At 44.6% G+C, this 15,420-nt stretch overlaps 1 protein-coding gene across 1 annotated transcript in view; it reads right to left on the minus strand.

Moving 5' to 3' along the window:
* LOC119389355 (serine/threonine-protein kinase mTOR-like) overlaps positions 1-15,420 on the minus strand; it is a gene marked incomplete at its 5' end in the record, with an annotated part of 128,912 nt that overhangs the window by 100,994 nt on the left and 12,498 nt on the right. The window contains 5 exon segments of the mRNA XM_049414409.1: positions 7,499-7,527; positions 7,529-7,642; positions 8,260-8,406; positions 10,851-10,991; positions 14,310-14,424. Of these exon segments, the coding sequence (XP_049270366.1) occupies positions 7,499-7,527; positions 7,529-7,642; positions 8,260-8,406; positions 10,851-10,991; positions 14,310-14,424 (546 nt within the window).

The following is a 15,420-nucleotide window of genomic DNA, read 5'->3' on the forward strand; positions in this document are numbered from 1 at the left end:
CAAAGTCACTGGGACTGCGAAAAACCTTCTGATTAAGCAGGTTTTCGAATTAACCAATCATACAAAAAGCGGGATGCAAGGAACTTTGAATTACTGGAAGTAATAAGAGGTGGTTGTTTGCTGTGCCTGGAAGTTTGCGGCTCCAATGGTTATGTTTTCCAGCAATACCCGGTCCTAATTTTGCCATTAAACCAGGGAAATGACGGGCCTCGCTGCTGCCAGTGCAAGAAAAAAAAAAGCTTGCACTAAGCCGCGCAAGGTTTAAAACAGCGAAACTGGACGGTTCTGAAGACTAATCTGATTGCTTCTAGGTTGTTTCTAGGCCTTAGCTAGGTGATGCTAGGTTGTGGGAAAATTTAGAATTTAGATGCTCTTAGATATTTCTTCTTTTAAACTGTGGCGCATGGAGTGAACCTCTGCGTCTCCTACCACAGGGGGAGTCTGATGCAAGGTGTGCCAGGTGTTCATTGTCTTTTTTTTTTTCCTTCCACATCCCGACTGGGTACAGAAAATGGCCATTTTGTCGTGCGCGTCTCAAGGGCAGTATTCGAAATGAAAGAAAATTAGAAGCACTGTGTGATAAAAAACACACTCTTGCTCCTCCAAGATTTGCTTACCACCAGCGGTACATGGTGTATATAAATAGCTCGCCGTTATTTCGTAGGCGCATACATGGCGTGTGGCTGAGTTGTCTAACGCAGCGCGCTGGGGAGCGAGGGGTTGCTGGTTCGAATCCGCGGTCGGGTACTTCAGAATTTTTTTCTTCCGCTTCATTTTTATTTGTGCCTTTTTTATATATATACATACATATACATATACGGGACATGACGGCGACGGCATAAATCAGCCGAGAGTGTCCCTATAATTGCTATCGCAATAAAACATAGGAAGGCATGTGGGTAGTCAAAATTGCACGTGGTAAAACAAAGGAAACCTAAAAGGGCGGCCAACACAAGCAATCGTTGTGTACGCCTTATTTTGTCGCATCAGTAAACGCCCTATAATACTGTAAATGGAAAACGCGGTTTACGCACTGGAACGACAGCAGTATCCTAGAACGCTCATTAACGATACCCGGAAATGCATGCGAAGAGGAACAGGGAGTGCGTCACGAGTGAAGACTATGCCCATTGTGTGTATTTCCTATGTTCAAGGTGTATCAAACCCTGTTCGGAGAGCTCTGCGTCCACTGGACATACAAACCGTTTTTAAGCCCCATTATACCTTTGGACATGTGTTCGCGAAACCCAGACCACACACCTGCGGACGATCAGAGCGGGGTTATATACAGGTACGTACAATGCGGAGATTGCGACGCGACTTACATCGGCAAAACAGGCAGGAAAAACGGCATGTTGCTAAAGCAACTCATGCAACACGTTCTAAGACGGGGCTGGTTGAACACTGCTGGACAACAGCGCACAGCTTTGACCTAAACAATGGGACGCGCTGGCTCGTGAACGAAGGCAGGGGAGAAGAAAACTCCTGGAATCGTAGTTCATTCGCCGCAACGCATCGGCTTGCAACAACCTGAGGATGCAACCTGCATAGTAGGCGAAACGACTATGTCATTTTGCTAATAATTGTTGTGTCAAGCCGGAGTAAACGTTTTACAATCAGTTCCAAAGAGGTTTTAAAAAACTGCTTCACTAGTTCACGGTACTGCCGGCGCCGGCTCTCAGCCGTTTCACGCGCTACTGCTTTCTAGCAGCCGCCTGTCAAACACGATTAGCTCGGTGCCACGGACAAAGGAGACTATACATCCTAATGCTCCACTGGTACACCAAGAACAGAGGTAGAAGACAAAAAGGATCTATATATGCTGAAAAAAAAAAAAAACGGATGTGAACTTAGCAAGGTGTTCCGTTGCAACATGATTGATTTACAATATGTAGCTTACAAGTAAACTTGAACATGCGTTAAAGACCAACCGCCTACCTCGGTCAGCTGTAGGGAAGATAACCTCTTAGCGATCTCGTCTTCTAAACTGCGAGGGGAGCCCTATTGTGGAAAATTGAATGGTGGAGAGGATATGGTAAAGAAGGAAGTTCGAAAAGGTGGAAAGCATTTAATGTGGGCCTTTAACGGGTGCTGCTGCTGGATAATTTTTTTTATAACAACGGAAGTAACTGTAACGGTATTTCCCGTTACAGTTACCGTGAAAAAAGTAACAGAGTTACAGTTACAAGTTCCTCTAACTTAAAAGTAACTAGTTACAGTTATAAGTTACTGAAAAAGGTAACTAGTTACCGGTAACGCATTACTAGTAACTAGTTACTGCCCAAGACTGGCTTTAAGGTTGTTGCTAGGCTTCAGCTAGGTGTTTTCTATGTTGATTCTAAGCGCAGAGAGTTTCTGTGGCACACCCGTTTGTGATGATGATAGGATTTTTGCTTCGCCGGACAAGGAATGATTTGCTAAACAGCTTCGTTGTTAAAAAAAGTAAGGGGGAAAAACAACGGTCTCGTGGTCAACTGAATTGTGTGCCTGCAGAAAAGAAGACATGCTTCACTGCAACACAGTGGTGACACGCAGGCAGCATGTCACCTGCTCCTTGCAGCGTCAGCATGTTATGATGTGACCATTCGCCCATTCTTTCTGGTAAAATAAAGAATTTAATAATGACCAGTGTGATGAAATTAGCGATGTGTTGGGTGGAAAAGATGACCATTGAAGTTTTCGAAGTAGGCGTTGCAGGCAAGTGCTCTGCCAGCAGTGCAAGCACGCAAATTTCCGGAACAACCGCCGATCAGTGGTTCGCATACATTGCGAGTTCCACCAGACCGTCCTTTAATTTCTCTATTTTCCCAGAAAGAATGGGTAAATCATGACGCGCTGACATTGCAAGAAGCATGCGTCATGCTGCCCACGTGTCACCACTGTGTTGCAGTGAAGCACGTCTTCTTTTACAGAGGCGCACATTTCAGCTGACCACGAGACCGCTTCTTTTTTTTTTTTCTTGCGCTGGCAGCAGCGAGGCTGGGATGCTTCACTAGCCACTCATTAGTATCACTACACTGCATTGCCTTGTGGCTCCTAAGGGCCATCGTTTCTGCAGATTTGCGGCTAAATTGGGATCGGGAATTGGCACGTGGCACCCAAAGTTTTCGAATTAACCGGGCTGGTACTGACCGCCGCTTCAAATTATCTACTCAAATTTACATGGCAAAATGCAGGGCCACAGAAATCCTTCAAATTATGCAGGATTTCGAAATAACTGAGTTCGAATTAATGAGGTTTTACTGTACCGGCTTATATGCTCTAAGTATAGTAAGTTTTTAAACGTAACGTATCTTACAGTTTATCACCTGCATTCTACCGAAAGTCAAATCTTGCTACTACTCAAAGTTGCTTCCACTTCCCTTTGAACCAAAAAGAATGACATATGCATATGCCTTGTGTCAACTTTAAAAATATTGTGCAGGTTGGTTGGGTCATGGCAAATACGCTCATTGTTCTATAAATATGCGATATATGCTATTCAAATTCGATTCTAAATTATTTGATCAAATCACAATTCGCTTCGAATTTGTTTCGAACCTAAAATTTAATATTCCCACAAGCCTACAGTTTTCTTGATGCAGCGCTAAAGGACAGAGACTAAGAAGGAACATTCACACAGGACGAGCGCTGACTCGCAACTGAAAAATTTATTTGAAAAGATGATCCAAGAAGACCAGAAGAACAATGAAAGACAAAGAAAACCACGTGCAAAAGCAAAAAAAGGGTGTAATCTCGTCTAGAGGTGTGCATGGGCTCCGGGTAGCCCGAAAGCCCGAGCCCGACCCGGCCTGCGGGCCGGGCTCGGGCGGGCCGACGTATTTTCACCTCGGGCCCGGGCCGGGCTCGGGCTACTTGGAGTTTTATCGGGCCGGGCTCGGGCCCGGCGCAAAGCCTGACTCAAGCCCGAAATATAGAGAATGAGCGGGAATTGTTTTCCAGCACACATACAGCGCTTTTTCTGCGACCGCCCTTTGCCGCTTTTCCTTTCCATTGCAGTTCTTCAGAGAGTGGAGCGACAGTGGTGAGAATGTAGCAGCTACAAAAGATGAGCTCTCCGATTACCTCTCTATGGAATCGCCCTCCTGTCCATCTGAAGTTTTAGTCTTCTGGTTTAAACAAGCAGCAGAGATATCCCAAGCTTGCCAGGCCTGGCAAAAAAGATATTAGCTATTCCGGCGATGAGTGCAAGGAGCGAACGTAACTTCAGTTCGGCGGGCTACATAATGCAGAAGCGCCGCACTTCGTTGAAGCCGGAATCGTTGGACTGCTTGCTGTTTTTGCACGACAATTTGTAATTTGTGTGTAATAGAGACTGTTCGTCGTGTGTCGTTTGATCATATCTGATATGCTCAATGAAATGCCAAATTACCGGAAAACGATGTTTTGTTTTTGCAGCGAACCTTCAAAAAGCCGGACCGTGCCCGGGATTGTGTTTTCGTACGTCGGGCCGGGCCGGGCGGGCGGGCTCGGAGCCCTTTGCCATCGGGCTCAGGCGGGCCTTCGACAAAGTCAGCGGGCCCTGGCCGGGCTCGGGCTCGGAAATACAGCCCGTGCACAGCTCTAATCTAGTCACTAACATAAGCATTACTTCAAGGAACACGTGCTCAGCAGAAAAGAAAACTCTCTTTCCGTCAGTGACAATGATGCCTGACTGACGCATGCGTCACCCATTCTCTTGATATGGAAGGCTTCTGTCACCTCTCGAGTGACCTTGCATTTGTGTGACGACAAGACTTTCGTATCTGAAAACACTGAAAACATTTTCGAGAATCTGTCCTCTCGTTAGGAGAAAAATAGAACGCAGTAGCGTGTTAAATGAAGGCTGTGGAACGAACCATGTAAAGTCTACGTATGTGCCGTGTAAGTGCGGGGTCGTCTACCAGATCCCACTTGTGGGAATTCTTATGTGGGGCAAACAAGCAGATGTTTAAATGTGCGTTTAAAGGAGCATAACCAGTCACTGAAGAAATCGGATGCTTCGCATCTCACGTCGCACTGCTGCACGTGTGGTTGTTCTCCAGTGTTTTCAGATACGAAAGTCTTGACGTCACACAAACGCAAAGTCACTCGAGAAGTGAATATCAAGAGAATGGGTGATGCATGCGTCAGTCAGGCATCATTGTCACTGACGGAAAAAGAGTTTTTTTTCTGCTGAGCGCGTGTTCTTTGAAGTAATGCTTATGTTAGTGACTAGATTACACCCTTTTTTTTGCTTTTGCACACGGTTTTCCTCGTCTTTCATTGTTCTTCTGGTCTTCTTGGATGATCTTTTCAAATAAATTTTTCAGTTGCAAGTCATCGCTCGTCCTGTGTGAATGTTCCTTCTTAGTCTCTGTCCTTTAGCGCTGCATCAAGAATGCATTTGTACCAACTAGCCCAACTTTCTATCCTGTTGCCTACAGTTTTGCCATTGTACCTGTCATCATAACCTCGGGTGTTGCTTAGAGTGGTACAACACCAATGTTTTGTGTTCACCCAACCAAACGACTTGCTCTCCACAGAGTTCAATAAATGTACACCATCAAAAATTGCTGCTAGTCACAAAAACAAAAAAGCCTTGATTTAGAATCACATGAAAGCAAGGTGATAAGCAGAGCTTTGTACTTTTGTTTATGGTGGCCACATTTTCTATTTCATGACACTGTGCGTGTTTCATGTGGAAAGAATCAGGCAAGACCCGGTACAGCGGCACAAATTTCAGTCACTGCTATGCATTGGTTCACAGAAGTCTTCTAAGTCAGCTTTGTCAAGAAACACCCCCATAAATATATGGAAGTGGCAGTTGAATTTATAGAATTGGCAATTACCCAATGGTGGGTAGTTGCAGGTACCTCTAGAAAATCAGCTCGCGACTTGGAACTTGCTGCAGCAGTGCACTCATCAAGAAAAAACTTCCATCTGCAGTAAAAGCCTAGGCAAGGACTGCATTTTCGAATGATTGCTTTCGGAGGTACTTTTGCGAGGCGTTCGGCCATCCACAGACCACAGTGGTGTCACGCTGTGCCAACCGTGCTAATACAGCAGGCCGGGAACTTTATCACTCGGAGACGCTGACGCATCTGACGATAATCTCGCGAAAATATTGCCAAAAGTGATTGCTTGTCAGGCGTGGGAGACAATGTCTTCAACAGTTGTAGCGGTGCTAGATTAAGAAGTTACGGCACTGCAGGTGCTCAAGAAACGTTTTGTGCTGGAGATTGCAGGTTGCAGTGTGAACATGATGGCATGGCTGGTTTTGGAAGGTGGTTTTAAAAGGCGAGTGCGGTTGTTATACGAATAACTTTTTTCTTAATTATTTGGTTCGAAAAAAAAGGGGGGGGGGGGTTGCGGCCGTACTCAAGGTTATATGGTACCTGGAGTGGTTGCAGGAAATTCGCACTGCAGCTCACTTTTAAGCTCATTATTCAGCAGTGTTAACAATGCAAACATTGCACATTAGAGAATGGTACACGAGTACTAGAGTGTAAAGCCTTTTTTAACACAAAAGTGTTTTATGCCGGGGTCCACCACGGCTCCACTGACGTATTTCCATCACGGATATGATGTTGTAAAATATAAGGACTAACAGTGGGCAAAGAAAAAAACCAGAAGAAAAAGTTCCGTCACCGGGAATCGAACTTGCGACCCCTCGCTCCGCAGTGCGAAACGATTCAGCCACGGACGGCACGCTCTTCACAATGCTAACGGCGAGCTATTTATATACACCATTTGCTGGTGGCGATACTCAGAGATCCGTGTTACAGTGTGTTTTCGTTATCAGTAGCGAGATGGCACAAAGGGCTCGAAGAGCGCGCTTTAAGTCACCACCGTTGCGACGAGCACCCGCGTCTACAGGGCGTGGTCACTCGTGCGTGCGCTCATCTCGTGATCGCAGTGGTTCGTACGTCTTGCGTTGAGAGCACGAAGGTCACTTGGCCCACTGCAGTGGCCGCTTTTGCGAAAGGAGCACGGTGCTCACGCAGAAATAAGTTACAAATGTGACAGTTCGCTCTCATCCTGTGTATGTTCGTTCCGTGCGTCCTTTCTGCTTGAGCAGCGCGTTGCAAGTTTCGAGGTGCTTGCTGTTCTTCGTGTGACAATACAATTTGTTGCTGTAGCATTCATTCCTTCACCCTTGGGGCGAAAGAATGCACAACAAACGATCAACTACGTCAGTGAAGACACGTTTCACTTTCGTGTTATACCGATTCCTATGACAGAGGGATCAGCCATGTTTTTTTCAGAAAAGGGGGACCTTGGCAAAGTCGCAATTCTTGAATGAGGCACTGAGGGTGAGAGAGTAAGAGTGCAATGTTGGCTTCAGCTCTGAATGGTGTGACAGACCCGTCTGCCAAGCAGTAAACTTTTAAAATTCGAACCCGAGAGCATGCGGAGCGAGTGTATGTTCTTGTGTAAAGGCCACATTTTCTGTGCACAACCATTTGCTGCTCCTTTCCTGTGGCAGTTCATGCAAACCTTTGCAATCGTTGTCCAAGTAAGCAAGAAGTGCCCTCACTTGGGGAGCTGGTTGTAACTGTGAGCGAGGGGACCAACAGGAGCGAAGGGCCGGTGACGGTGAGGCCTTGAGAAGCTCAATGCTTAGCCTTCTGAGCCATTCCAACCAGTCATCCTTGGAAACTCTCTTGGCTGGTGTCCACAACTGCAAAACGACAGAGGCGTGACACTGGATTATTAACTTGACAGAAAGTGAACCTTGTTGCAGCACTGCAGGTACCGGGGGGATGGAAAGAAAACGCGAACAGCGTGGCACGCTGTTTTCGTCACGCTCTGACCTTGGTGGCAATAAAAAGATGCGAGATGGTTTCGATTGTATCATGCATGACTCTAGTGGCTTTTCACTACCATCTTGGCTACAGCCGCCTGAACATAAACGTGTAACAGCAGAGAATGCCGACATTTATGTTTCTTTCCATCCCCACTGTAAATTTGAACCAACAAACAAAATGACAGAAGGGACTGTGAAAATGAGCTATTCCTTTAATTAAAATGTATAAATGTCATAAAGTGCCCCACGACGAGACAACATTCAAAGGCGTTCCTTGCCTTCACTTTCTTTTGGTTTTATGTGGCTGTAAAAAGCAAAAAGAAAACACCCTTACTTCCCCTTTCAACCTTGCATTTCAGATGGCTTTCTTTAACAGAAATGAATGTCTCCTGTATTGCCCTTGCTTTTTCTGCTGTTTTATCCACAAGAATACATGTTTGCTGTTTTGCACTCGACTGTTTTAGAAAACAAATTGGGAGCAACCCACTCACCCGCTCCAAATTGGCCGAACAAACTTTCTGCTTCTTGACTGTTGTGATCTCGGTGTTTGATGCAGGCTGGTCCTCCGACTGCTGTCTGCTTCTGGGTTGCCGTTTGTCCACACCAAACATTTCGTCATCATCTATAAGACTGGTACTCTGCACAGAAACATGAAAGTCTAGTATTTTACAAGTGCCCTTTCCTTTAGGAGAAAGTATGTCTAAGCACTGCTATTAAAGAAGTATGCGAATACTTACTATGGCAATCACCAAATGCAGTTAAACATCGATATGATGAGGTTGGTAAAATTGGCAACTTGCCATATTTACGAAATTGCACGTTGAACTATTTTATCAAAATTTGAAATTCAAAGTTGGCAGGACTTACAGTCGAAACCAAAATTTGTACCGTCAGTAACGGCGAGACAAACGAGAAATGTGGGACGATGGGACGTGGTTGTAACACTACATTTAGTTTACGGCGGTTCCTGTATAGTATAATTATTCCATGTGCTTGTTTTGAAGAAACTTTTCTTTTTCAACTTTTACAATGCCGCTTTTTTCCGTCAGGAGTGTCGCTGCTGATTGTAAGAGAGGCTCTTCCATCAACGTTAGACACTCCCATAACACCCATGCACCCCACTTTTGAAGTTTCAATCCTTCATGGAAGAGCCACTATTCATTCAGCAACGGCACACCTAATGATGAACAGCAGCTCAGTGGTGATTTGTTCAGGGGCTGACTGGAGAGCTTCTGCTTCGTACGTGTTTTTCTTTTGTTTCTGTCAGCCTCGTTAGGCAAGTGGGCAGTATGCCCAGTGGCCCTCCCTCCCTTCCACTCAATGCCTTCCACTTTCTCGCCCCTACTCTGTGCCTTCGACTGTCCCCACAAGTGCCGCGCATGCTTCGAGACCCAATGTTCCCCGCAGCTGCTTATGAGGAGGTTCAATTCTTCCAAAGCTCAATGCACCTTGCTCCTTCTCGGCCATTAGTCGAAAGAAACAAGTTGCAACGATGCTTTCTTTTTTTAACCTTTTGAGGGTCGAATTTTTTCGCAAAATTCAGTCCAAAAATGTGTAATTTTTTTTATTGCTGAAATAAATTCTTCAGACGATTCTATTTAAGAAAAAAATTGTATAAATTTTTTTTTTTTCGTGACTGTAAAGTGACAAAAAATTATTTTTGTTGTTACATACGCATGGTTTATTCGTAGTAAAATCAAGCAAAATCTTAAAAGAAGAAACTTAACAGATTTTATAAATAAAAATTATGCACTATCCTCGTCTGACAAACTGAAATCCAATGAATCAGATTTTGATTCGGCACTTAGGGAATAGGCCACATCAGAAGAATCGCTGCTCGACTCACCGGCAGCAGAGCCACTGGCGCGTGCTTCCATAGCGTAAGCGAACTGCATAAGTGAGCACACGGAAGAAAACTCTATGGTTGTGCGCCCATTCGGAAAGGAAAACGAGTGAATAAGCTACAGTAATCCTTCGCCTTATCGCCAACAAGACGTAGTTAGTTTTTCCGAGACCCCAAAACAGGAAGCACGCAATCACAGCGGCGTCGTTCGTGTAATTTAGTGCCGCACGGAGACAGATGTAATCACGCCCCTGGAAGCAATAAACGAGAGAGTAACAAGCGGTTTTCCTTTGAGAGATTAGAAACCAAACAGCCATCAGCTTTGAGGGCGCAAGAAGCGAAAACCACCCAAAGGACGAAACCGAATCCAGCCGCACCGCGTGCGCGCATTTTGATGCGCAACTGAAAGCCGCCGCGCCACTTTGGAAAGCAAAAATAAATAAATAAATAAATAAAAAGACGGAGTGACATCGGCGCATTAAAAAAAAATTCCACGTATTCCCGAAGTGTGGCAGCACATTCCAAGCAAGAGAAATGATAGAAGAAGGCGCGCGTTTGAAACCAACCACTCCGTGGGCGCGCTCGGTTGCGCAAGCGATAGCCGGTGCGCGGCGCGTGGTTTTGCGAAGCATAAAGAAAGCAACAACGGAGAGACATCGGCACATGAAAAAAATTCCACATATTCCCGAAGCGTGGCAGCACATGCAAAGCAAGACAAATGATCGAAAAAGGTGCGCACTTTAAACCAGCCGCACTGCGAACGCGCTCAGATAGGCAAGCGATAGCCGACGCACCGTTTTGGGAAGCAAAAAAAAAAAACAACAACGGAGAGACATCGGCGCATGAAAAAAATTCCACATATTCCCGAAGTGTGGCAGCACATGCCAAGCAAGGGAAATGATAAAAAAAAGGCGTTTTAAAAATAAACACCATGCCGTACATGTACGACGAAAACCCTTTGGTACCAGGAAGCTTCTGACATACATGTATGGCGAAAACCCTCAAGATTATAGTGCTGCAAGGTTTGTGGAGTGATAGTTTAGCAGTATAATGTTTGTCTTTAAACGCGGCTAACCGTGCAATGATATGGCTAATGTAAGAAGTGGTAACAATCGCTTCTGCTCCACACAACTACTCCCAACTTGGAAACAAGTGGATAAAATTAGGTGAATACACCAGAGTTTGCCGTGCTCAACATATTTTGCCATGAGAAGAAAACACACTTTTTGTTGTACTCACTCGTATGATTTTAGTGACGAGAGAATTGTACCGCTGGTGCACAATCTTGTGGTTGTCGATAACTTTGGTAACCAATGGTAAAAAAATCTTGTACTTTTTGCCCAGCTGGACAACCATAGCACACAAGGTGTCCATAGCCTGCTGCAAAGACAGACGTGCATACATAGATATATAAATGAGCATGACAACAAAAATCTTAAATTATATGTAATAATAGGACGTTAACATATGCATATCATAAGACATGCAGGTTCGAAGTGCAAGCAAAATATTCTACTTGTACAAATAAATACATCAGCTAAAATTGGCACTATATCCACGCACTGCTTTGGCTTATTCATTCTCTCTCTGTGTGGCTCTGAAAACAATGGCCCTGACAAAGGTCAATATATATAATAAACTGTGACAATAAGCACCAAGGAAGCTACTCCCAGTTCAAGAGGCAACACTACATTACACTGAATTTCCAGTAAATTTTTTGATTCACTCAATTATTTGGATGTGGTACCATGCGCCCTATTGTACCATGTGAAACCATAATGGCTGCTGAAATTTCGGACCCCATGCAGCGTACCTGCATGGAGTCCGAAACATCAATTGTAAGGCATTTAAGTTGTGTTAAAGGGGTCATGAACCACTTTTCCAAGTAATGATCTAATGACCTCAGTATCGGAGTTTACTGCCTCCCGAATCGATTGCTGCAAAAATTTCTCGAATCCGTCAAGAATGAGCGGAGTTACGGGGGTTTGGCGCACGCTCTCGGCGCTTTCTCTCTTTTCTTGTGCCGACGAGCGCACTGGAAGCTAGACAGGGAGGGATGGCACGGGGGAAAGAAGTTACGTCAGCGCGCGTCATGAAACGCGATCGCTCTCCCGCTGTGATTCGCATGCGCGAGTGCGGCTACCGTGTAAAGTTAGCAGATTGAGGATTGCGGCGCGGGCAAGTGGTGGCACCCTGTGGCAAGAGCGCTCTCATCCGGCTATCGGCCAATAAGCATGCTATATCTCTTGCGACGTAAACTGGCAGATCCGCGACGACAACTGTGCAGACGCCCCGCCCACCGTCGAGAGTGAGAACCGGCCTCTGTTTGAAAAGAGGGTGCCTCGGGAAACGGCAACTTCGTGCTCCGCTTGTGGCCTTTACGCGGCGTGCACGACTGTAATATTTGGCAGAGCAGTTCATAGTCGTGTCAGCTTTCCACAGGATGTGATTTTTCAACAAGCCCAAGGGGTGCTTCATGACCCCTTTAAGGGGCTGTCAAGCTACCCTCAAAACATCTTTTTACAGCAGAGCTCTTACATGCTCATTTGCAGCACTGGTCCTCTTTGTACATGTGTCTTTTGTCTCGTCTTTCATGCTGGTTAACTTCGAAAGAACACTTTCTACGGAGGCTTCGTTGACTTTCGTGGTGTAGGAATAAAAGCCCTCTGCAGGACAACATATCAAGCCAACATAGAGAATTGTATACATCGGGAAAGTTTCTCCTTTGCGAACATTTCCCACAAAACATACATTTCATTACGCGCCTTTTACGGGGCTACTCAAAATACTGAGGAACGTTAAAAAAATAGACGAAGCTTGCACTAAGCCGCGCAAGGCTTGAAACAGCGAAACTGGACGATTCTGAAGACTAATCTGGTTGCTTTTAGGTTGTTCCAGGCCCTAGCTAGGTGATGCTAGGTTGTTTCTACCTTGATTCTCAGCGCAGAGAGGTTCATGTTAAACGACACACAGTCACAGACGCGACACGGACATCCAATTGCAGAGACAGAACCTCGCACTGAAACCAAGCGTTCGCACCTCTCATAGATCAATGGGCACGTAGTCGTTGGCATAGGCCTTCCATCGCTTCGGGGGTCTTCGGCTCGCCGCCGTTGCTTCACAGCCATTTGTTGGGCTAAGTGCTGCCTTCTTCATTTTTTAGTACTGAGTAGTGGGATTTACCCAATTTCTGAGGCGCATACCCCTTTATGATGATAATAGATTTTTGGTTCGCTGGACAAGAAACAATTTGCTAAACAGCTTCGCTGTTAAAAAGACGATGCCAGTGCACCTGAAAACAGTGTTCTTTGGGAAGCCCGCAACCTCAGGTACATACAGTAGTACCCCGTTAACTCGAAGTAGTAAAAACAGGAAAAAATTTGACATACACAGAGCTTCGAGATAGCCGAATTCACTGAAAATATAAGAATAACCAACACAGAGAAGCGCAAGGGAACAACACTAACAGCGCCCAAAATGCTAAAGCCATGCCTGAGTGACTGCACCATCTAGATAAGCACACAGATCTTGAGGCCATTGTTCAATTTTGGACACTAGGCATTGTACGAAGCTTGATATCATTTCCGGCTTCCAAAATCGTTTTTGCCGTTTGCAGCAGCTGAATGATGGTCTCAAGATCTGTATCTCTCGAAAAGCACGAAAAGGCAATAGCATCGGAAGAGGCATCGCTACAAAATACCGACCCGGGTTTCACTTTATGGCGATACCACAGCTGAACAAAAAGGTACAAAAAACCATATCTTCACTGTCTTTTTTTCAATAATTATGCAGTCTAAGTTTCGAGATAAGTTTCGCAGCAGCTTGTTTAATGATGCATTCTTTCTTTTGTAAGTGTGTGTGTGTGTTATTGGTGACTATTCTTTTCCCATTGAAGAAGAAATGCTGTTTCTCTGTTTGACAACGCTTTGCACTGTATTTTTTGCTGTTCTTTGACCGGTATATGCATTTCTCATTAACTGCACAGTACATTCTTGTTTCATTTATTTGCCTGTATTTATTGATGTATTTTTCTCTAATATTTACTTTATATTCGTCCCCCATTACTCAAGCCCTACTGGGCCCCGTAAGGTGTCATGAATAAATAAATAAATAAATCAGCTGTTTGCGGGTGTCCGTAACGAGAGAAGTGGACGCAGTAGTAGTGACTGCTCACTGCTACATGCAAGCAAAGGCTCACCATTGCATTAATTTCTCATCTCTTTACTGCTGGGTGTCCCACTGCTCAGTTAGGCGCAACTTCTGGGATTGCTACGACGCTATCTCGAAGGCCATACTTTGATCAGGCCTAGCTGCTGCCATCTCAGAGGCCACGCCCCGACCACACCTAGCTGTGCCAATCTATGCGGTACGTCACAGCAAAAGAGGTGTGGGTTAGGGTGGCGTGGGAATGCGTTAATATGGAAGAATGCGACGGTGTGAGCAAAAAGTGTGCCACTGCTTGCACGTGGCTATGCATGACGACACGAGGCAGTGAAGTGAGGAACACGGCAATATATTTGGCATGAGGATTTTTTGGTTTTGGGGATAATCTTAGTCCATTATACCCATTTACAGGACCATTTTAGTTCATTAAAACGAGGTCCATTACTTCATTATGTCTAACGAGGTGTGAGTGTAGTATGCAGGCTGAACAAACAATGGTGACATGACAAAATGATACAGGGCCAGTGTACTTACTGAGCGCAAGTCAGGAGTGGTGTCAAGGGTCCGGACTAAGGGATGAATGATACGGGCTGCAAACTCCGAAAAGTCAAGTGACTCCGAGAGAATATCAATGGTTTCCAATGCAGTGCTGCAGAGGCAAGAAAATACACATAATTGCAGCTATCCCACAACATCATTCACTACTGGTACGGAATAAGATGAACGTGTTTAATTTTCTTGACTCATTGTAAACAAGCACAAGTGTGAAAAAGTCAGCGTATAGACGAATGGCATTCATTCATTGATAAGTGAAGTGAACTCACAGTGGAGAACCAGAGTAATTGCTTTTTTGGCCAGAGAAGAAGTAATCTTCCATTTTCCATATTTACATTTGACTCTCACCACAATAAGAGGTAAAAAGCAACTATCTCTCTAGCTTAATAAAGCCAACAGATGAGTTATCGAGGAAAGAATGCAACTTTCAATCTGTCAAAACCAGAATGCCAATAAAAGACTGCGCAACAAAAAAGCAAGCTAGAAACAAAGCAACATGTAACAAGAAGCATGCAACAGTTTGCTAGCTAATAAACAGAGCACAACAAGTGCCATATCTTGCAACTCAGTGTATTTGTACTGGGTAAAAAGATCGTGGGAGTACTGCTTACCAGAAACTAGAATGATAATGACTACATTAGTTGTTTTTATTATTTTGTATCTATTAAAATGTACATTCTTTTCTCTTCGTTACTAAAGCATTCACTGTGGACACATCTCTTGTTTTTGTCACTAAGAACAAGGTTTAAATCCTTCTAATTGAGGTCATAGCATGAGACATGCAAGACAACCTTAGGCAGTGCTATTCTAGCTTGTGAAGGTTTAGATAAAGTGCAAGACAAGGAAGCATACAAATGCAAACTGACAGATAAGCTTTTAGTGAAGCATGCACATAGAGAAATGGAAGGGGGGGGGGGGGGAATAGATAACCTCAAATAAAGCAGAAACTGCACTCAAAGCATGACTAAAAATAAATAAATAAAATACTGCATAAAGACACTTTCATGCAATACAACTTCTAACAATGCAGACTGCTTCACTAACATTCAAAAGCATGCATGCTGGTATGCATTACTTCTTCTTGAAATGT

Source organism: Rhipicephalus sanguineus, chromosome 4 (assembly GCF_013339695.2).
Source record: "Rhipicephalus sanguineus isolate Rsan-2018 chromosome 4, BIME_Rsan_1.4, whole genome shotgun sequence".
NCBI lineage: Eukaryota > Metazoa > Arthropoda > Arachnida > Ixodida > Ixodidae > Rhipicephalus > Rhipicephalus sanguineus.